At 66.8% G+C, this 20,645-nt stretch overlaps 1 protein-coding gene across 1 annotated transcript in view; it reads right to left on the reverse strand.

Moving 5' to 3' along the window:
• PIEZO1 (piezo type mechanosensitive ion channel component 1 (Er blood group)) overlaps positions 1 to 20,645 on the reverse strand; it is a gene marked incomplete at its 5' end in the record, with an annotated part of 29,018 nt that overhangs the window by 461 nt on the left and 7,912 nt on the right. The window contains 45 exons of the mRNA XM_082677844.1: positions 1 to 190; positions 283 to 362; positions 437 to 559; positions 638 to 810; positions 888 to 980; positions 1,083 to 1,271; positions 2,509 to 2,656; positions 2,737 to 2,895; positions 3,002 to 3,216; positions 3,297 to 3,444; positions 3,523 to 3,646; positions 3,874 to 4,135; positions 4,432 to 4,620; positions 4,691 to 4,949; positions 5,038 to 5,229; positions 5,417 to 5,502; positions 5,613 to 5,785; positions 5,874 to 5,930; positions 6,001 to 6,082; positions 6,384 to 6,484; positions 7,075 to 7,143; positions 7,389 to 7,483; positions 7,560 to 7,649; positions 8,045 to 8,216; positions 8,308 to 8,404; positions 8,473 to 8,716; positions 8,935 to 9,088; positions 9,686 to 9,790; positions 12,602 to 12,806; positions 13,259 to 13,459; positions 13,536 to 13,661; positions 14,136 to 14,312; positions 14,425 to 14,579; positions 14,681 to 14,793; positions 15,163 to 15,345; positions 15,416 to 15,564; positions 15,765 to 15,943; positions 16,054 to 16,165; positions 16,800 to 17,060; positions 17,407 to 17,507; positions 18,200 to 18,284; positions 18,364 to 18,477; positions 18,561 to 18,732; positions 18,822 to 19,035; positions 19,182 to 19,350. Coding sequence (XP_082533970.1) covers positions 1 to 190; positions 283 to 362; positions 437 to 559; positions 638 to 810; positions 888 to 980; positions 1,083 to 1,271; positions 2,509 to 2,656; positions 2,737 to 2,895; positions 3,002 to 3,216; positions 3,297 to 3,444; positions 3,523 to 3,646; positions 3,874 to 4,135; positions 4,432 to 4,620; positions 4,691 to 4,949; positions 5,038 to 5,229; positions 5,417 to 5,502; positions 5,613 to 5,785; positions 5,874 to 5,930; positions 6,001 to 6,082; positions 6,384 to 6,484; positions 7,075 to 7,143; positions 7,389 to 7,483; positions 7,560 to 7,649; positions 8,045 to 8,216; positions 8,308 to 8,404; positions 8,473 to 8,716; positions 8,935 to 9,088; positions 9,686 to 9,790; positions 12,602 to 12,806; positions 13,259 to 13,459; positions 13,536 to 13,661; positions 14,136 to 14,312; positions 14,425 to 14,579; positions 14,681 to 14,793; positions 15,163 to 15,345; positions 15,416 to 15,564; positions 15,765 to 15,943; positions 16,054 to 16,165; positions 16,800 to 17,060; positions 17,407 to 17,507; positions 18,200 to 18,284; positions 18,364 to 18,477; positions 18,561 to 18,732; positions 18,822 to 19,035; positions 19,182 to 19,350 — 6,785 coding nt within the window. The remainder of the gene's footprint in view (positions 191 to 282; positions 363 to 436; positions 560 to 637; positions 811 to 887; positions 981 to 1,082; positions 1,272 to 2,508; positions 2,657 to 2,736; positions 2,896 to 3,001; positions 3,217 to 3,296; positions 3,445 to 3,522; positions 3,647 to 3,873; positions 4,136 to 4,431; positions 4,621 to 4,690; positions 4,950 to 5,037; positions 5,230 to 5,416; positions 5,503 to 5,612; positions 5,786 to 5,873; positions 5,931 to 6,000; positions 6,083 to 6,383; positions 6,485 to 7,074; positions 7,144 to 7,388; positions 7,484 to 7,559; positions 7,650 to 8,044; positions 8,217 to 8,307; positions 8,405 to 8,472; positions 8,717 to 8,934; positions 9,089 to 9,685; positions 9,791 to 12,601; positions 12,807 to 13,258; positions 13,460 to 13,535; positions 13,662 to 14,135; positions 14,313 to 14,424; positions 14,580 to 14,680; positions 14,794 to 15,162; positions 15,346 to 15,415; positions 15,565 to 15,764; positions 15,944 to 16,053; positions 16,166 to 16,799; positions 17,061 to 17,406; positions 17,508 to 18,199; positions 18,285 to 18,363; positions 18,478 to 18,560; positions 18,733 to 18,821; positions 19,036 to 19,181; positions 19,351 to 20,645) is intronic.

The raw sequence follows: 20,645 nt of genomic DNA on the forward strand, positions 1-20,645 counted from the left end.
CCGTAGCCGGCCAGGAAGCCCAGGCTGGGCGGGCTGACCTTGTCGCTGAAGATGACCATGGGCAACAGGTTGCAGTCAGCCTGGCAGTCCTGCAGCTCGATGACCCACCACTCGAGGAAGCCAGCCGCCCCCGAGCCCACGCGCTCCCTGCGCAGCTGGATGCGCACGCCCAGGTAGTCGGCCTCCTCGTCTGGGTCGGAACCAGGAGGCGTCAGGCCACCGCCCCGTCCGGGGCCGAGGCCACGGCCGGCACCCCCGCCCTGGCACCCCCGCCCCACTCACTGGGCTGCAGCTGCTTCACGGGGTTGGCTTCAGGCCCGTTGGGGGCACGGATGTACTTGGGGAAGAGGTGGGGGATGACCCTGCGGGAGGAGGCCGGCAGGTCAGGCCCAGCCCAGCCCTCGTGCAGCCCCCCCGGCCCCCAGGCCCCACTCACACGGACTGGTCTGAGGTGCCCTCCAGCAGGCTGGCCAGCTGCCTCCGGGCGGTGCTGTTGGGGGCCAGGCCCAGGGTGTGCTTCTCGTTGGTGTACTCCACCGTGCCGCCCTTGGCCAGGTCCCTACGACAGCACGAGGTGTGACCCCCACGGGCGTGCCCCGCCCCCCGCCAGCCCGGCCGCTCCTGTCCCGGGACGCACCTCTGGAAGTTCCAGGTGAAGCGCAGAGTGATGTCGGCAGTGCCGTTGTACAGTTCCCGTTTCATCTGCGCCCGGCTTGGTGGGCTGATGCGCCAAAGGGCCCCGGAGCTCCCCTCGATCTGCGCCGTGACGATGTCCTCGGGGCTGTACTGGCTGATGAACTGCATGGCCAGCTGCGCAGAGGGCGGCACCTCAGCGGGGCGCAGCCAGGCCCCCTCCCATCCCGGCGTTTGCGTTTGGGGGCACTCACCGGGTGGGGGTCAAACTGCTTGGACAGCTCCTCGTAGGCCTGGTGCGTGAAGGGCACGATGGACGGCTGCTGGGCGCTCATGGTGAACAGGGGCTGGCGGTGGAGACACGGTGACGTGGCGCTACGGGAGCCCCCGCCCCAGGCCACCAGCAGCCACAGGAGGGCGAGCTCGTCTCCCGGGCAGGGGCCGCTCACCTCGTAGCCACCCAGCTTGAGGGTGACGGTGACGTCAGTGGGCTGGTTGACGACGCCGACCACGGACCGCACGAGGGACATGAAGAGCAGCGGGAACCAGATGATGGCCACGAGGAACAGGATGATGAGGCCGCCCATGCCGTACTTGACGACCTTCTTCTTCTTCTGCCCCTTGGGCTGGGGGTATTTCTGGGGGTGGGGGGCGTGGGGCAGTACAGGTCACCCAGTGCGGCTCTGCGCCGTGCCGAGCAGCCTGCCTCCCTGCTCTGTGGCGGCGGGCGCCGTGGTCTCAGGCTCCGCCTTGACTGAGCACTGAAACTGAAGCCATGGCAGTGAAGACAGTGGGGACCGGGGAGTAGAGCCCAGAGCCAGAAACAGACCTTTCCTCTGCGACTCTGCAGAGGGGCGGCTGGACACCCACGTGCTGAAGAGTCACGCTGGGCCCTTAAACCCTCGGCAAAAGTGAACTGGAACCTAAGACCTAAAACGGGAAAAGCCTTCGGGGCAAACCTCTCTGAGAAGCATCTAGTGTTCGGGATACACAAAGAACTCTCACAGCAATAGAAACCACCCAAGAAAAAGCCGGCAAGACATGTGAGCGGACGTCTCCCCAAAGGTGACACACGAGTGACCGACAAGCACAGGAAAAGATGCTCGACGTTATCAGTCACCAGGAAATGCAAGCAGAACTGCAGTGAGACACCGCCTCACCCTTACCAGGACCGGCGAGATCACACAGTAACACGTGGGCAGGTAGGATGGTGCCCCCGCCAGGCAACACCCACGCGGCAGTTCCACTCCTGGGTGTGCACCCGGGAGAAAAGGGGGCCTGTGGCCACAGTTCTGGACGTGAATGGCCATGGGGGCGTTTTTTAGGGCACCCAAAAGGTGTCCTAGGCCACGTCACGCTGAGAGAAGCGTGAAGTCAGTCGCGGAAGGCCACGCGTCCCGTGACTCCATGTAAACGGCACCACAGGCACAGGCACATCCGTGTAGAAGACGAACAGGGGCCGGGGCTGGGGACTGACTGCTAGTGGGAGGGGGGCTTCTCCCCGGATGACGGGCACTACCTTAAGTCGACTGTGCTGACGGTCGCCTCAGTCTGAGACTAGAAACCCCCAAACGGGGTGTGTGAATTTTATCAATAAAACTGCTAAAAAAAAAAAAAAAAAAGCACGAAAACCCAATTAACATTTTAGTGCCCACACCACGACCCGTGCTAGTGGACCAGGGCCCAAGAAGCCAGGCCTCTCTGTGGTTGGCCACCCCAACACGGCCACATTCACTGTCCCCTCGAAGAAGCCCCTTCTGGCCTCCAGGAAGTTTTTAGGATGATGCTCTCGGGACTCATGTTTCCTGGGCTGTGAACCCCAGGAGGGACCCCAGTGGGGAGTCCCCTGCTACCCCCACCCCAGGGCCCGGGCACCTTTTCCATCTCTCGGCTACACTTGATGATGAAGATGTTGGCATAGATGTCCTCCACGCACATCCAGTTGGACAGGGACAGCGTGGTGTCCGTCCATACCCAGTCCATCACAGCCCGCAGCTCCACCAGGAATGGTACCAGCCGGAACCTGCCGGACACCGGGGCACCGTCAGGAGGGCCGGTGGGGAGGGCAGCCCTGCCGCAGGTGCCCAGGCCGGCCACGCTCACCCCTGGAAGAGGAAGAGGTTCAGGTGGTTGTACTTCTTGGTGAGGAAGTTGCCGAGGATGCGGGTGGGGTAGCCGCAGCGGATCTGGTAGGCGGACAGGGCGAAGTAGATGCACTTGACGAAGTACCACAGCTGGGCCACCGCGTTCTGGCTGAACATGCTGGATGGGACAGGAGCCGGGGCAGGTGCCTGTTGTGAGGCCGGAGCTCCACGGTCCCCGCCCCGGCACCTACCGCTCGCTGACAGCGGGGAGCCCCGGCACCTACCGCTCGGTGACGGCGGGCAGGATGAAGAACATCCACAGGTGCACGGCCAGCACCAGGACCACCTGGAAGGCCAGCTTGCCCAGCACGGTCTTGCGCAGGTAGAGGGCGCGGTCGACGACCATGGTGCCGAACTGGATCAGCAGCATGACCAAGAAGGCCTCCGGCACCTGGTCGTCTGACAGGGAGGACGTGATGGCTGTGGCCGCCGAGTGCTTCTGTGGCCAGGAGAGCAGAGGTCAGGGGCGTGGCCGCAGATGTGGGGCTATGCTCGTGGGGGCCCTGAGACCCAACTCACCCCAAAGGCCCAGAATCCGAACATGATGATGACGAAGTCGACGACGTCGGCCAGGAACATGAGAGCGTAGACGTCGGTGGCCGCGCGGTACTTAGTGTGCAGAATGTCGTGGAAGAAGCGCCTTACAGGCCAGTACACGCTCCGGGCCCTGCAGGCGAGTGGCCTCAGTCCAGGCCCCACTCCTCCCACCCACCCTGGCCTGGGCGCTCCGGGCCGGGTCACTCACAGGGACAGGCAGAAGCTCTGCAGCCGGAGCCCCAGGGCCCTCACTCTTGTGCAGTGGCGGCTCTGCCTCTCCTCGCTCTCTGCAGCCACCGCCTCTGCTCCCACCTCCTTGTCGTCCTCGCTTTCTGGGGGGGGGGGGGGGGGAGCAGCCGCTGCTGACGGAGCCCATGGTACGGGCTGGGCCCGGCTCAGACCCCACAGGGGCTGCTATTGCCCCTCCCTCACAGACCGGACTGAGTGCAGGGACCCCCTCCCCCCACTGAGGGTCACCAGCAGTGGCCATCAGGGACGCTGCTGGGCAGTGGCTCCACCAGGTGGGCCGCGATGGCTGCACGTGGCCGGGCCCTCGTACCAGTGGCTTCCCGTCCTCTGGGTCCTGTGCTCTCCTTCCTTCTCTTCCTGAGACGCAGGCTGACGCGCCTCTCGTCACGGGGCTCTGGGGACCTGTCCTTTGCTTCCACTGGGATGTCGTCCTCAGTGGGGGCCCTGGCCACCCCTGGCTCCCCCTGGGGTCCCAGCAGGGCCGGCTCCTCCTCAGCCGCCTTGTCCTTCCCACCACCCCTGTCACGCTCCTTCGGGACAGGGTCCTCGTCGTGATCCCAGAGGCCATAGCACTGTGGAGGGATGTGCAGGGCTGGTGAGGAGGCCGGCGTGGCAGCACTGGGCAGCACATGGCGCGGGCGAGGTGGCCAGGCCCACACTGGGCCTCACGGCATCCGGCCTGCCTCGGAGCAAGGTGGCTGGGCGTGTGCGCGGCCGTGTGTGCTGTGTGCCCGCACGTGTTGTGCGCGAGAGGCGGCAGCCGTGTGTGCTGTGTGCCCGCATATGTGTGTGTGCGAGAGGCAGCGGCCCTGTGTGCCCATGTGTGTGTGCACGGGAGGCAGCAGCCCTGCGCGGCGCGTGCGCTCACCAGCAGCTGGGCACGGTGGAAGAAGAGCACCATGAGCTGCGGCAGGTCGTACTGGATGTAGCTGTTGCTCTTCTCCAGGCCCAGGATGCGTGGCGGGAAGTAGGGCTTGTTTTCATAGCGCCGCAGCACGGCGTAGCTGTTCCAGGGGAAGAAGCCGAACTGGAACAGGTACTTGGCGACCACCGTGACCTGCAGGCGAGAGGAGTCAGCGGGGCGCCAGCCCCCGACCCCCACCCCCACTGCCAGCCGCGATGCCCACCTCGGTGAAGATGATGGCCGTCATCCAGAAGCGCTTGCTGGGCCGTGGGATGGACAGCATGGCCCACAGGAAGACCAGCACGGGCAGCATCAGGGAGGCGGCCGAGGCGGTGACCATGTGGTTGAGGATGATGACGAAGTAGCAGAGCAGCTCCGAATGGGCGGCCACACACTGGTACACGGCCTCCAGCAGCCGCAGCACGCGGCCCTGTCCCGCCGCGAATCGCTCGGCCTCCTCCAGCTCCGGGATGTGCAGGCACCTGCCGGGGGACCAGGCTCAGAGCCTCTGGGGCCACCAGGCGGGCCTGGGGCCACCAGTCCTCCCACCGTACACCCCTCCCCGCGCACCTGTCCAGGAGCAGCTCGCTGGCTGTGCGCATTCTGGCGGGGCCGCTGGTGGGAAGCTCCCGGGAGCCGTGCAGGGAAGCCCTGGGCTCGGTGACCATCTCCTCGCCGCTGCTCTGGGTGTTACAGCTGGTGCTCAGAGGGCTGCTGATGTCCTCGGTCATGCTGCTCTGTGGCTCCTCCGCCCCCAGCCCGCTGCAAGACGGGCGGGTCACAAGGGGGCCTGTGTGCCCCTCAGGCTCTGGGGCGGCCCTGGAGGGCTTCGGGGTCTCGGTGGATGAGGGCCCAGCCGGCTGCCTGGCCCTGTGCAGCAGCTCAGGTGCCGGGGCTGGACCTCACTCTGGGCCAAAGACAGGCCGGGCGGGGTGGGTCCCGCTCCTACCTGGACGGGGTGCTCAGTGCATCACGGATCATCTCAGCTTCGCTGGCATACAGCTGGTCCAGCACGTCCCGGCGCACCTCTCCGCCCTGCAGGGCAGCGAGGGGCTCAGGGCAGCCGCGGTGGGCGAGAAGGCGTGGGGGTGCCCGCAGTGGGCGTGGTGTGGAGTGCAGGAGGCGGGGCGGGGCGGCCCACTCACCCGGAGCAGCTCCTGCGTGAGCAGGTAGCGCTCAGCACGCAGCACGTCACTCATGGCGCGGTGGTGCCGCGTGAAGTCGTGCAGCCAGCGCGTCAGCTCGTCCACGAGCGCCTGGCCCAGCACCCACAGGAACTGCACGGTGCTCAGCACTCGCTGCATCACGTGGCTGCGGCCTGCGGCGAGGGCGAGGCATGCGGTGCTGGAGGGACGGCTAGTGGGAGCCCCGCAGCGCCCCAGCCCCTAGCCCTCGGGCCAACTCACCGGCTACCTCATCCTCCAAGCCCTCTGCCAGCTCTGCCTCCTGGCTGGGGTCACCGCCTGGGCACAGGGGTGCTGGTCAGCGCCTTGCAGCCCCACCTCCCTGCAACCCGCCAGCCGCTGGACTCACCCGTGGGCAGCGGCCCTGCCTGCTCCTGCCGCTGCTGGTGCAGCACCGTCTGGGCATTGGTCACCCACGCCTGGTACGCCATCTGCAGGCCAGGGCCCCGGGTTAGCACGTGGCCTCCCCTGACCTGATCCCGTTAGCCGAGGAGCCTGGGGCCAGGAGGCCCAGCTGGGGGCCGTCAGCTCCCTGCGCCTGGGCAGGAAACGGGCCACGGAGCTGTGGGGGGAGGACTGGGCGGTGCATGCCACCCACCCAGCATGTCCTGCTTGTCAGCGCCAGGCCCCGTGCTGAGAGCCAAGGGCCCGAAGACGGACAGGAGAATGTGTGTCCAACATACGCTGAGCCCGTCTGCAGGCCACAGCGGCCCCGCCAGCCCGCATGCTCACTTGGAAGGCGCTCTGTGCTGACTGCTGGGCGTCCTCGGGCTGCACCTCCTCCTCCTCCTCGCTGTCCGACTCGAACAGGAAGTAGTCCCCGGACTGGATGACTGCGAGCAGGGGTCACTGAGAGCCGGCCGCCCCCGTGGCTGGGCTCCGCACCTCCCTCCTCCTCCCCCGGACCCTCAGGTCTGTCTCCTCGGTTCAGGGTGGGTCTGGGAACAGCCTAGCCATGCTGGACTCCCTCAACAGCCTACGACCCTGGACTAAGGCCTGCATGCCACCCTCCCCCCAGCGATGGCCACGGGGGCAGGAGGTGGTGAGCGGCACGCCAGGGGACTGTGGCACGTGTACGGGGCACGGGCGGGAGCAGTGGCACGGGACCAGACTGGGCGAGAGAAACGCGTGAGGGCAGGGCGAGAAAAGCAGGGGCAGTGCCGACCGGCAGCGGGGATCCAGCCTTCCGAGCCCGCGTGTCAGGAAGGAGACAACAGAGCGTTGTCGGGGACGTGGCCCGACGACAGCAGGGCTCAGCAGGGAACCTGAGAGCCCACGCACGGGGCTCCTGGGGGTGCTGGCCAGGTCAGCGCAGGGCGCGCCCCCTCCGTCCCGGCGGAGACGGCGGCCAGGGTGTGGGAGGCCTGCCTGGCGCACAGCAGCTCTGAGAGGGCAGCCAGGGCAGGCCAGATGGGGGCAGTACCTGTGGCGTGGTCCAGCCAGGATCGCCACCACTGTGGCCGTGGCGAGGAGCCCCTTGCACTGCCGGGCCCTGTGGAGGGGCGGGGCGAGCGTGAGTCAGCGGGGAGCCCCCAGGGCAGCGAAGGGGCAGGCCACGTGTGGTGCCGTGTGGGGCGCAGGACAGACCACAAGTGCGGACGGACAGTCACGGGCCGGCCCACGTGGCCCATGGGGACAGAGAGTGACCAAGCAGCACAGGGTGGTTGGGCTGGAAGCCCCGTGGGATGCCACACGGCACAGATGCAGGCAGGCTCCACCAGGCGTGGACACACTCACCTGACTCCTGGCTGGGGTCCAGGGAGCCCTGTGGGTGGCCGCGCCTGGCCCGGCTGTGCCTGTGCTTCTCCTGCTTGGCCTGGATGCGCTCCATCCTGCAGGGCGGGAGGTGGCTCAGCGCAGGGTAGGGCGGGGCCAGAGAGCCCGTGGCCCCACCCACACGGCACCTACTGTCTCTTCAGCTGGGCCAGCGACTTCTCCTCCGCCCTGCGGTGGAGCTCGATGGTCTTGAGGTTGGCAGCGTTGTAGAGGCCAAAGCCCCTGTGGGGCAGCAACGGGGGTGGGGCATTAGCTCCGGCTCAGCCTGGTGTCCCAGGCCCTGCTCACTCACAGCAGCAGAGACCCAGCCCACAGAGCTCAACACCGCCTTGTTGCATGCTGCTTCTGTGAGAGAGAGACCCTCCCGCAGCCTCCAGGGGTAGAAGATGGGGGGGGTGGGAGAGCCGCTGGCCCATCAGCCAAAGTGCAGGGATGTGCCCTCAGGCCAGCGCGGTGGCCACGACCGGCCCAAAGCGCCAGCTGGTGGCAGAGCCGGGGCCGAGGCCACACACCACCGGGGTACTGAGAAGGTCCTAGCGGGTCTGTCTCCTTGGTTCTCCCTCTAGGGGGCGGGTCACGTCATGGAGGGACGGCCCGGGGTGCGGCGGGGGGCCCACCTGGAGGCCTGCAGGGCAGTGGCGCGGAGCTCGGCCCGGACGTGCAGGAAGTAATAGCTGAGGAAGACGCGGCGCTGCAGCAGCAGGAATAGGAAGCAGACGCTGTCCCACAGGACGCCCGCCTCCTCCACAGGCAGCAGGCAGTCCTGGTCGCGGCCCAGCATCTCCTTAGCTGCGGATGGACGCCAACCAGGTCAGGGTCCTGGAAGCCGCGTACGTCCCCACGCGCCTTGGGGCCCCGGCCGCCTGCCTCGCCCACTCACGGTTGTAGTAGCCTTTGACCGTGCACACGAGGCTGAAGAGCTGGATGACCCAGCAGAAGCTGCTCTGCATCTGCTCCACGAAGACGCAGGACAGGAGCTGAAGGCGGGAGGAGGGTCAGCCTGGGCGCCCCTGGGCGGGGGCTGGGGGCTGGGGGCCGGGCTCACCGAGAGCATGTTCTTGGAGACGATGACGGTGACGTTGTAGAGAATGAGGCAGTCCCATAGCACGAGGCGGGTGCGCGTGTCCTTCTGCTGCAGGCTGGTGCCAAACAGCAGCAGGTAGAAGCAGGCCAGCAGGTAGCCCAGCCCGAAGATGCTGACGCGTGTGGCCCCCGTGACAAACACCACCACCAGCACCAGCCAGAAGAGGTAGCGGAAGACGGCCACCTTCAGCATGTCGAGGTAGGACCTGCCGGGAAAAGCGTCACTCTGGGCCCTGGTCACCGCTGCCTCTGCCGCAGCCCAGGACCAGGGGAACTCCCGGGCGGCCCCTCTGCTGCGGGGTCAGCATCCGCCACTCGTCCCGGCCGCAGAGACACCCCTGGCAGCGCGCGTCCTGGCTCGGTCCCGCTCGAGCCCAGGCGCGTCTGTCGGCCCCGGGAGCCGTGCGGCCTCTGCGACGCCCACCTGCAGTGGATGAAGTTGGGCACGGGGTTGGGCTCCCCCTGCAGCGGCTCCAGGTCATCAGTGTTAATGCCTGCCACGTGCTGCCACTCCTCCGTGCGCTCGGCCAAGAACACCTGCCACTGCTGGGAGGCGCAGAGCAGCAGGAGGACGTCATCTGTGGGCACACAGGAGGCCACTGCCGCGCCGCGCTGCGCCCCGGGGAGCGCTGGCTGCACAGAGGCCTGGCCCACGACGGGGTGCAGGGCACTTCCTGCCCGGCACTGCCCTCATCCCCCAGGCCCTGGGCGGAAGCATGCATGCGTGTTTACACCGGCATCTACACACAGCGTGGATGCGCACACGGATGTCGGGGAACACATTGCCTGTGTGCATGTTCTGCATATGTACACGTGGGGGTCTACATGCACCACACGACTGTCAGGAAGTGAGGCCAACGTGAGCCTGACTGCACACCACGTGGCATCAGTCTGCACACCCGTGTCCTCCCCCACATCCATACCTGTGTGCACACCTGCGCCCACACCGTGTGGCAGGAAGCGCACATGTGAGGTGGACCCGTGGGACCAGGCACACGGAACACGCCCCTGCGGGGAACTGTAGGACTGGACTGGCCACAAGGCCTGGACGGTTCAGCCCTCGCTGGCCGCACAGGAGGGTCAGCGCCTGCCTGCCCCCTATCCCGCGGGAACCCGCACAGCTTCCTGCATGGCCAGCAGTGCCGTGTGTGCACGAGGGGCCCCAGGGGACTCACTGATGAGGTTGGTGGCGTTGGGGGCACTGAAGAAGTCCGGCAGGTACAGCCACCTGATCAGGGCAGAGTTCATGGGGATAGCGCGGCTCCAGCGCCACGGGTAGTCTGTGGGAAGAGGGTGCACGTCACCCACCACCCCAACCCGTCCCCAGCGTCCCCGGGAGTCGCTTGGACACCCACTCCCACCCGGAGCCTCCAGAGCACACAGGACCAGCGAGCCCAGGTCTCACGGACGTGGGCGCCAGTGGCTGGGGAGGGGTGCATGGGCAGGTGGGCGGGGCACGGCCTCACGTGGTGGGCGGGGCACAGCCTCACGTGTGGGCCACAGTCGGCGTGGACCCGAATGAGGCTTCATTGTGCACCTGTCAGAACGGCTAAAATAAAACCATGTGGATGCCAAGTGCTGGCGTGGAGGTGAAGGGGCGGGACCACCCTGGGTGGTCATCCCAGAGAACTGAAAACCACGGCCACACAAACACCTGTGCACCACCCAACGAACGAACGTCCGCAGGAGCTTATCCCCGACATCCCAGACCTGGAAACGGCCCAGTGCCATCCGAGGGGGGAAAGGTCAAGCCAGCTCTGGTGCACCCAACCCGTGGAAAACTGCCCAGCAAGGAACGTGAGTGAGCAAAGCGTCATCCAGGCCACAGCCCAATGCACCTTAACTACATCTCATGAGATAAACCAGACTCCTAGGTTACACCATCCAAAGGCAAACCATAGGAATGGAGACCAGGGTGGGCGCTGGGGATGGGAGGGAGGCAGGGACCTGGGGACGGACACAGCTCTACATGCTGGTCAGCACCACACAGTGAATTCTACTACGTGGTTGAGGGAGCCCAGGACGGAGCGCAGACTGACAGGTGATCTAATTGGACAGCGCGTGTATAACGCGCCTCCTGGGAGGGGCCAGGAAGAAAGGAGCTGCCCTAAGTAACTTTGCAAACGGCGTCTTGACAAAAGACAGACACTATCCACCAAGACGGAGGAGGAGCAGTGACACCGCATGGCAACACGCACGCCCGGGGCCCAGGTCTTGGTTTCTGAATTCCACCCTCCAGGGTAAGGAACCAGGCGCCAGGGCGGGGGGTGGGGGGCGACTTCCTGGGATGGGGGCAGGCAGGGGCGGCTCCTGAGGCAGCAGCACCCGGCGGACCCAAGACTGAGGACATATCCCAGGGCCAATGCGGGTACAGTGTGGACACAGCACCAGCGACAGGAGTGCAGCAGAAGCCTGGGGATACAGGCCCAGAGTCTCTCTCTACAGATAAAGTAAACAACCGGATAGATCAGTAGGGAGAAGGGACACAGCTCTTCTTTACAGATGATGCCAATCGATCACCACAGGAGACAGAAAATCACTGTGAGAAACCAAACAGCCCCTGCGGGCGGATCCACCGAGCGCGCTGAAACCAGCGGGCGAGAGTTTACAGGGAGACAAGACTCCTGCCGGGTCCTAAGCCTGCCCCGCAAGTGAACATGCGACAGCGACGAGCAGCGGCGAGACTGGCGAAAAGGGGGTGTCACCCGCGATGAGACACACCAGCCCCAGCGTGACGCACTGTGGTTTTCTTGCCAAAAGTGCTTAACCTGGTCTAAGGAAGAAACGCCCATCGATGCTGGGGTGAGGGGTGTGCTACAAACGACCGCTTCCTGCTCCCCCCAGTCTCAAGGAGATGAAAGACAAAGGAGGCCAAGGAGCCGGCAGAGGACAGAGAGCGGTGGGGGCCCCTGGGGACAGTGGCTCCGGCCATGGTTGGTGGCCTGGCCCCCATTTTGGTTCTTAACTTTGGGTGCTGTGCTGGGTCGCTTCAGAGGCTGACGTTCACGTCGGGGAAACTGGGTGGAGAACGTTTAGGAACTCTGCTCTGCTTCTGCTACCCTTCAGCCAGAACTCAGAGACCGTAACCCAAAAGGGGCCTTTCCCAGGGCAGGGGCCTGACTTCCAAAAACACTGACGAGGACGTCAAAGGGCCTGCCTGCAGGGCTCCACGGGCACCTCTGAGACGCTCTGAACGTGAACGGGAACACAGGATGGATTACAAAGCGTTCAGACAGAACCCTGCACCCGCTGACAAGACAACAGGAAACAGAGCAGGAAGGGAGAGAAATCAAAGCTCCTCGCAGAGAAGCCAAGTAACAAACGTACCAGGAATAACAGAAATCAAAAACGTCCATTTTGTGAAGTCCTGCCAGCATGAGAGTCAGCAGACGTGGACGCGCGGGGCAGAGTGCTGGTCCCCTGACGGGGTGGGCTGGGGGCCCCCAACGCCCCGATGGCCACTTGACTCCCCGTCATGGACCGTTCCTGCCCAAGCATTCCCCGGTGTCTACGCTCTGGGGCACAACCCACAGAACCAAGTTCAGGGCTTTCTGTGAGGCCCCTGGCCTGACACTGGCAAGGTCACAAGAGACAGAGGCTGGGACAGTCTTGACCAAAGGCGATGGGAGAAGAGGACGGCCAAGCACTCCCGTCAGCTCCTGGTCGAAGCCAACAGCTACCAGGGACGTGGCCCTGAGGACGAGGCCGCTGAGTATGGATGGCGTATCAGACCGGGGGTGGATGGCCGTGCGTGGCCACCGTCCTGAACACAGAGGGTCCAGGGTGGCTGTACTGAGCGTGGAGCCCAGACTGACTCCCATTTGCCTGGGAAGAGCGTACAGCTGCTCCTTGGACTATTCTCCCAACCTCTCCGGTTGTTTGAAAGTTTTCAAAATAGAACGTTGGGCAAAAAGAAAGCAGAGGATGAGGAGAGACCAGCGAGGGAGCCAGCACGACTGCAGCCCACAGAGTCCATGCACGGGGAGGAGGGGGCTGAGGCCACTCCAGGGGCTGGGATGCCCAGGTTGGGTGCAGCCACGCACGCCCAACTCACCCCATGCCCACCCCAGCCCGCAGGCCACCCTGCTCACCGATGCACAGGGCAGGGGGGATGCCCAGGCACAGCAGGTACTGGTAGAGCAGGAAGAGTGCCAGGAAGAGGCAGTAGCTGGGCCAGAGGCGGGCGATGGCCTCACGGCGCCGGCGGGTGAGGACGGCCACCAGCCAGCAGCCATGCAGGATGACCATGAAGTTCATGCGCTGTCCGATCACGTTCACGGCCATCAGGAAGCAGATCTGGGGGTGGCACAGCGGGACAAGGTGACCAGGATGGGGACGCAGTGAGCCGGGGGAGGAGCCCTCCTGGCTCTGCCTCTGGGCAGCCTCGGGCGGTAGGTAGTGCTTGTGCCCAGGGTGGGGGGCAACGGCCCAGGCTCACGACGGCCCAGGCCACCCTCCTGGAGGGACGGAGAGGCTGGACACGTCTCGACGGTGGGGGGAACCAAGGTAGGGGCACCATGGCGGAGTCGAGACGGAGCCCCTCCCCAGCCGGGGCCCCAGCCCCCTGCCCTCACTCCGCAGGCCCCTCTCCAAGCAAGGCCAACTTAGCTGGAGGACCTGACGCCCTCGGTGGTCCCCCCTCCCCCCGCGCTGGGCCTGCCCGTTGCAGAAGACCCCACGGGGGGTGGCAACGACCCCCAGTGGCTCAGGCCTGCCCAGGGCGGGGCGAGGGTCGACGCCCGCCTCACCTCTAGCCCGAACTTGTAGAAGAAAAAGTTGGCGAAGTACTTGAGGCAGCTGGGCAGGTCGCGGTCCAGCTGCTGGCGGGTACCATCGGCGCAGACGGCCTGGGCCGGCAGCGGGGCCAGCTGGCGCCGGCGGCGGTGGTAGTCCTGGCAGCGGTACACCACGGCCTCGAACACCAGCAGCAGCAGGATCTGCAGGTGGCTCTGGGGGGCGTGGCCAGTCAGGCCCCGCCCAGCCCCTGGCTCCACCACCCACCTGGCCCACCTGCCCCGCACTCACTCGGATGTAGCCCAGGTTCGGGAAGCCCTTCCGCACCCCGAACCAGTTGGCGGGGTCGATGGGTCCGCGGTACAGCAAGGACTCGTGGATCTCCGTCTTCTGCAGGTTCGTGCTGTTGGGAAAGGGCTGGGGGAGGGGCGGCGTCAGCACCTGCTGCCCACCAGGAACCGGACGCTGACCCCAGGGACCGCCAGCCCCACGCGACACCCCCGCTGCAGCCACAGCTCCGATGGGTCTGCGCCGGAGCACAGCTGTCCCCAACCAGGGACATGGGGCACTGTCAGCCTCCAACCCACCTCAGTGGGGAAGGGAACATGGATGGTGTTTGGGGACAGGGAAGCCACCAGCAGGGGCTGGGAGAGTGAAGAGAAATCTGTGGGTGGGCTTCCCTGAGCAGCCCCGCACTTCTCTCCAGTGGACATCAGGCCTCTGTGCCCCTCACACCAGGACCTGCACTTCCGTCAGGAAGTCAGCCGGGTCGGGACACATCTCTGAACCCAGATGTCTCGACCTGGAGAGTGGGTCCTCCGCAGGAAGCGCAGGCCCCAGGGACAGGCCCTCGCATCCGTCCCTCCACCCGAGCTGGAGCAGCGGCCGTACCTCGGTGCAGTTGCTGGCGTACTCGTGGGGGCTGACGACCTTGAGCTGGTACAGCATCTTGCACACGATGATGATACAGGTCCACACGGTGGCCAGGCAGGAGGCCATGGGCCGGAAGCGGGGGTAGGGCAGGGCGAAGGCCCACAGCACGACCAGCAGGAAGTTCAGCACCGACACCTGTGGGCAGGCGGGCAGTGGCGGCGGAGCTGCGCCCTCCCCACGGGCCCACGATCCGCAGCCACGTGCCGGTACCGGCTCAGCGAGAGTGCCTGAGCGTGCCCACACTCACCTCATTCAGGGCCACCCACACGGTGTACAGGGCCACCATCTTGAAGACGTGCAGCTCTAGCAGACGCCGCGTGAGCAGTTGCGCGCGGGTGAGGACATCCGAGAAGCCGGCGGCCAGGTCCAGGAGCCGCTCAGCCACCAGGCCCCACTTGCTGGCTGGGGGGTTGGGGGGCCAGTGAGGAGCGGCGGACAGGGCCTCTGTGGCCTGGGCCGTCCCGTCCCATGTACTGACGGGGCTCCAGGCACCTTGAGCTTACCCTCCGGGACCTGTATGGCCTGGTGGGGGCTGGCCACGCCCAGCCCCTCGTCTCTGGGTGCCGCCTCCTCTTCCTCTTGCTGCAGCAGGGGGGTCCCGCTCACCGTGTCCTGCCTGGGACAGGACCCTGAAGTGTCCTTCCCTCCCACATTCCTGGGGTGCTCTGCAGCCCCTCCCATTCCCGCCTCCCCAGGGACAAGAGAAGCCCCACCTGCCATCCCACCCCGGCGCTGGGACCCCTGTGCTGCAGCCACTAGGTGGGAGAGTGGGGCCCGGCTTGACGCCGTGAACCCCGCGGGTTGGAGAAAACATCCAGTACCTGAGGCCCCGGCATCTACAGGCAGCGGCCGAGGGCTCAACCCTGTTCCGGGTCTCCCGCCCTAACCATACAGACTCCATTCCTGCCCGAGACCGGCCTTCCCCTGTGCGGGCTCAGGGGACACTCTGCAGACCCCCAGGCCCCAGGAGGGAGGACGGGCGCACCTGTGAGCCCAGCGCAGGGTGCGGGCGCTGGGCGGGGGGCGGTGCTCGGGGTCGGTGAGCTGCATAAAGGGCCTGTGGAAGTAGTGCAGCTGCAGGATACAGGCGAGCAGGAAGAAGCCCGGGACCAGGATGCTAGAGAAGAGCTCGGACACGCTGAACTGCTCCAGGCCCAGGTCCCCCAGCCTGCGTGGGAGGAGCTGTCAGTGCCACCAGCGCGGCAGCCGCCCCCCCCCCCCCCGCGCCCAACACTCACTGCTCATCCGTGAGGCCGGTCAGGTTGCGCCAGTAGGCGGGGAAGTCCTGGAACTGGAAGGTGTAGACGGCCACCAGCACCAGCATGGTGTAGGCCACCACCAGCCACCAGAACGCCTTGAGCAGCTTCCGCCACAGGCTGTAGTAGACCTGCCGGCGGCCAGGCGCGGTGAGGTCAGCCCGCGCGGCCCTGCACGCCCGCGCCCCGCCCATGCCCCGCCCCCATGTCACGCCCGCGCCCCGTCCCCGCTCCGCCCATGCCCCGCCCCCACTCCGCCCCTGCAACCCGCGCCCCGCCCATGCCCCGCCCCCCACTCCGCCCCTGCATGCCCGCACCCCGCCCCCGGTACCTGGAAGAGGGTGAGGCAGAGCAGGAAGAGCAGCATGTAGACAATCTTGTACACGACAAGGCGGCCGGCGAAACTGACCACGATGAACATGCCACCGCACACGTAGACCCAGTACTTGGCGTACACGCCCCTGACCAGCTCCCCCAGGCTCCGCAGCAGCGTCCGCGTCTGGGTGGGCTCTGCGGGCCAGGCGGAGGGGGGGGCGAGCGGGGCGCAGCTTCAGGACCGGGCGGGTGGCGGAGGGGCCGCGCCCCCCTTCCCCCCTCCCCCCACCGCCCGGCCCGCTCACCTGCGGCGGCCACAGTGACCTCCATCAGCGCCACGGGGTCCCGCGCCCTCTTCAGCAGCTTCTCCTTCACAAACTGGCGCAGCAGAAGCCAGAAGGTGAGGGTGCACAGCAGCTGGGGGGCAGGGGCGGCGGCACTGAGTGGGGCCCGGCCGGTGGAGCCGGGAGCCGGGGTGAGACCGCAGCAGGAAGGCGGCCTGCCCGGCCCCCGCGCGCCAGCCTCCCTGCAGGCAGAAGCTCAGCCTCTCGTACGCGCGCACGAGTTCACGCACAGATGCACACGCTCCCACACAGCAGCCCCTGCACTCACACGCCACCTCGTCTGCACACAGACCCGCAGGTGAACGCGGGGTCACAGGTGTTTGCACACTTGCAGGCTCCTGGGCTTGCACAGTGAGATATAACTAACTCACGGGCCCCCAACACGTGACCGGCAGCAGCACGGCCGTCCAGGTGCAATGGCCTGTCCCAGAAGGGGGCATGGCAAAGACACAGACGCCCGCTGAGACCCAGGGGCCGCGTGCGACGCTCACAGAGCCCGTGTCAGGCAGATGGGGTGGCACCCCCAGGAACACGAGATCATCACTCATTCACTCAACAAACGCTCTTCAAGCAACTACTCCGGGCCGGCTGGGTGACCCCGGTGACCACCAGACATGGGCTCCGGCCTCCAGAGCGCCCACGGCACTAGAAGCTGAACAGGCAGCATGGCGTCATCACTGGCACGCAGAGGGCGGGAAGAGGCTCACCATGGCGCCCAGGTCCAGGCAGGGGTAGCGGGTGTGCTCCAGTCCCAGCTGGCGCAGGCTGACGGGGCCCAGGGCAGTGGGCAGCTCGGGCCGCAGGTCCATGGCCCACACGTAGCGCAGGCTGCAGAGCGCCAGCCCGTAGAGCAATATGAAAGGCGAGCAGAGCATGGCCATCTGGTGGCGGCTACGCACGGTCCAGATGAGACAGGCCCAGAGCAGCAGCACGAAGGTCAGCCAGCTGTGGTAGGTGATGCTCCACACCTGGACGGCCAGGGTGTGGGTGGGGCTGCGCAGGACACCCGCCCGGCACCCACACCCCATTCCCCCAGGCTGATGAGGTGGTGGACCCCCGGGGCCGGGGGTGTGTGTGCTCCGACAGGAAGGCCAACCTGCCCCGCTGGCCCGGAGAGCTGCCCAGGCACACCCACACCCCCACCGCACGTATGCGCACACTCACACACGCGGCTGGGGGCTGGCCGGGGCTGCTCCTGGCCTAGCAGGTCACAGTCCCAACCGCTTCTGGTGACAAGGCACCAGGACACCATCTGTGGCGAGGGGGCCCGCAGGAAGCCCCAGCCCGAGGGGTGGCCCAGGCCAGCGCCCTTACCATCATGGCGATGAGGGCACATACGTAGCTCTGGTCCATGATGAGGTGGCCCAGGCCGTGCAACGGAGACGTCTCCTTAGGCCCAGTCAGCCTGGGGCGCGCTAAGGGGTGAGGGCAGGGGTCACCAGAGAGGCGAGACCCCTACTGGGGAAACTCCAACGTCAGTAGGCCCGAGCCCCTTGCCTACACCCGAGTGGCCCGAAAATGCAGACAGCACGCTGGAGCCACAGCCCAGGTGGAGGGGGGCCACACCTGGCACAGGCTCACGGGGCATTGGGGGAGGAACACACGGGCAAAGGGCCCGGGCTCCCGTCCGACCCTGTTCCCGATGTGCTGTGGGACCCTGGCCAGTCCTCGCCCCTCTCCAGGCCTTGGCTTCCGAGACTCTGAAGGGATGGGGTGGAGGAGATTGCCCTGATTCCCTTCCAGCTCCGTGAGCACCCACGTCCCCAGATGCCAGCCCCCGAGGCCAGCGGCTTGAGCCTCTGTTTTGTAAAATGGAAATTGAAGCTTAGCACAAAAACAAAAAGGAAAAGGAAAGAGCACCCCAGAGCCCTGCCCTGGGGACACTGTCTTCACAGCTCCCAGGGCCGCAGAGGCAGCCCAAGGCAGAGCAGTCAAGGTCTCGGGGGACTGGGAGGCAGGTGGGGAGCGGGTGGGAGCCTGGAGACCCCCGCAGGGTCTCGGGTTCCATGAGCATCACAGATACGGCGCCCGCCCTGGGCAGCCGCTGGACAGGCTGACCGGGCGAGGCCACCAGGGGGCAGCACCCGTGTGGCCGCATCATACTCACGGGGCCGCTGCTGGACAGGGCTGTGGCCCGTGAGGTCGTGCACGATGCAGTTGTCCTCAGGGTCCGGCGGCACAGGCATCGTGTGCTGCAGACAAGCCAGGGCCCGTGAGCCGAGCCTGGAGGCGTGGGGGCGCCAGCCCCGCCGCTCGGTCCGGACCCCTCACCTGCGTGGCCTCCTCCTCCCTGGTGGCTGGAGCCCCGGCCTGGCCCTGGGGCCGCTGCTCCACTTCGGTCAGCTCCACCTCCAGCTCCATGTCGCCCCCGGCCGCCTCCTTCCCCTGTGGAGGCCGGAGGGGAGAGCTCAGCCCCCCGCCCCGGCCTGAGGGGTGCGGGGACGCGGGGCGCTGGCCTGGGCACTGACCCGGTCCGCGGGCCGGCGCGCTTGCAGCTTCAGGAGCGAGGTCACGGTGTAGCAGAGCAGCAGCAGGATGCCGGGGCTCACGTACACGGGCCAGTCATGGCTGGTGTTGAGGACCAGCGCGTTGGGGCTGGAGCAGTTGGGGGGGGGCACGAAGTCCTTGAGCCCGAACACCCTGCCCACAGAAGGCGCGTTACTGACCGCGACGAGGAAGTTCACGGGTGCGAGGCGGGCAGGGCCGGGGCCCCGTGGGCGAGCCCTCACCTGGCCCAGATGCTGGCAGGCGGGAGCATGGACTGGGCGAGGGGCGTCTGGTAGCAGTAGAGGCAGAGGAGATGGCCGGCGCCGAAGCAGCCCACCGTGACGCAGAGTGCACTGAAGCCCAGGGGGCTGATGGGAAAGTGGCAGGCCCACCAGGTGCAGACGGCCAGGAACAGCAGGAAGTAGACGCTGGAGAAGGCTGACGGGTGGGCGATGCCTGCGGGCCAGGCAGAGGCGCACAGGGTCACGCCCGGCCTGGGCAGCCTGACCGCCGTCGCGCTGCTCAGTGGGGAGCTTGGCTGCCGAGACCCCTGCCGGTGTGACCGCCAGCGGTGGGGTCCCAGCTCCCTGCCCAGTGGGTACCTGCCAGCGCGAGGAGCACTACGGCCAGAGTCCGCCCAGCGGCCACCAGCAGCCAGTGCGCTGTGATCCGGAACCGGGCGGCCAGCCAAGATCTCCGCTTGTGGGTCAGTGCAGGGGCTTCCTGCAGCCCCACCAGGGAGCCGGTGTCCACGCCCCCATCATCATGGTCCTGCCGAGGTCACAGGGCGGGCGCAAGTCAGGTGCGTGGGGAGGAGCCACCCCTCCTCACGGATGTGAGGCCTCGGAGGGCCCACACCCGCCGCGGGCCCTCCGAGGACACGGGGCCGCCAGCCTGAGCATGGCCGTGTGCTGCCCTCCAGGCCCAACTCCGCCCACCGTCTTCCCACCGCGTCGCTCGGGTTCACAACCCTGGAGGGCGCCCACTGCGGCAGCAAGACACGCTCCTGCCAAGGCTTGGCGCTCAGATGACCGACCCGCGCAGGCTGACCTCACAGTGCTCTGAAGCCCCTCAAGGGCCTCTTCACTCCCCACCCCCACCAGGGGACCCCCAGGACAGGGCAGGCCCACAGGCTCCTGCATCTGTCCCCGGTGCCCTTGGCCTGAGAGGGCCCGCGTGGGGATCTTTAGGGAAAAGGAAAGCAGGGCACAGCACAGCCACGTGTGCAGCTCACTCCACAGTCACAGGGCGCCTCTACACCCTAGCCTCGGCCCCACGGCACCTTCCTCGTCAGCACAGCGACGGAGGCTCGGAGCGGACCCCAAATCACACGGCCAGGGAGGACAGCGCCCAGGGTGCCGCCGCCTCCTGCTCTGCTGCCCAGTGGGGCTTCTGGGGAGTGAGACGCACACCTGGGCGGCCCTTCCCGGCCTCAACGGCCTGCGGGGCGCAGAGACCCACCAGGGCCTGCTGCCCTGGTCCCACCTCAGGGTTCCCCAGAACAGAGCAGCTTCCTGGAACCAGGGAGGCCAGGGGGAGGCAGAAAGAACACAGACTCTTTGTCAGACGCCAGCTGTACCATGGGCGCCGTGCCTATGCCCTGCCCCAGGGCGGAGGCGGCCCTTGGTGTCCAGGCTGACAGCACGGGCTCAGGGGCCCGGCGCCCCGGTCACTCACACACCGGCTTCGAGTCGGGGGTTAGGGGTCTTGCCTGTGCAGCCTTGGTGAGCCCCCTAACCGCTCTCAGTCTGTTTCCTGCCTGTCAAATGAGGGTGGGGCACGGGGCAGGCCCCAGCCCTGGGGTCAGAGCAGTACCCAGGGTCCCCCCATCATGCACCAGGACGGGGGGATAGGGGGACAGCTGCTGGAAGGCACTACAGCCAGGCCCGAGCTCAACCCTGCCCACAGCCTGGCCCCGGCCCTGGGAAAGCTGCCGTGGAAAATGAGCGTTTCTGGGAGTGGGAAGAACAGAGGCAGCTGCTGGGCAGAAGGACAGCTGCTGGGGGCCGCCCGCATGGTCCAGCCCACCCAGGCCCGGCTCCAGCCCCGCCTCGGCCGGCCCCCCG

The sequence above is a fragment of the Grampus griseus genome (genome assembly GCF_964374135.1).
Source record: "Grampus griseus genome assembly, chromosome: 19".
NCBI lineage: Eukaryota > Metazoa > Chordata > Mammalia > Artiodactyla > Delphinidae > Grampus > Grampus griseus.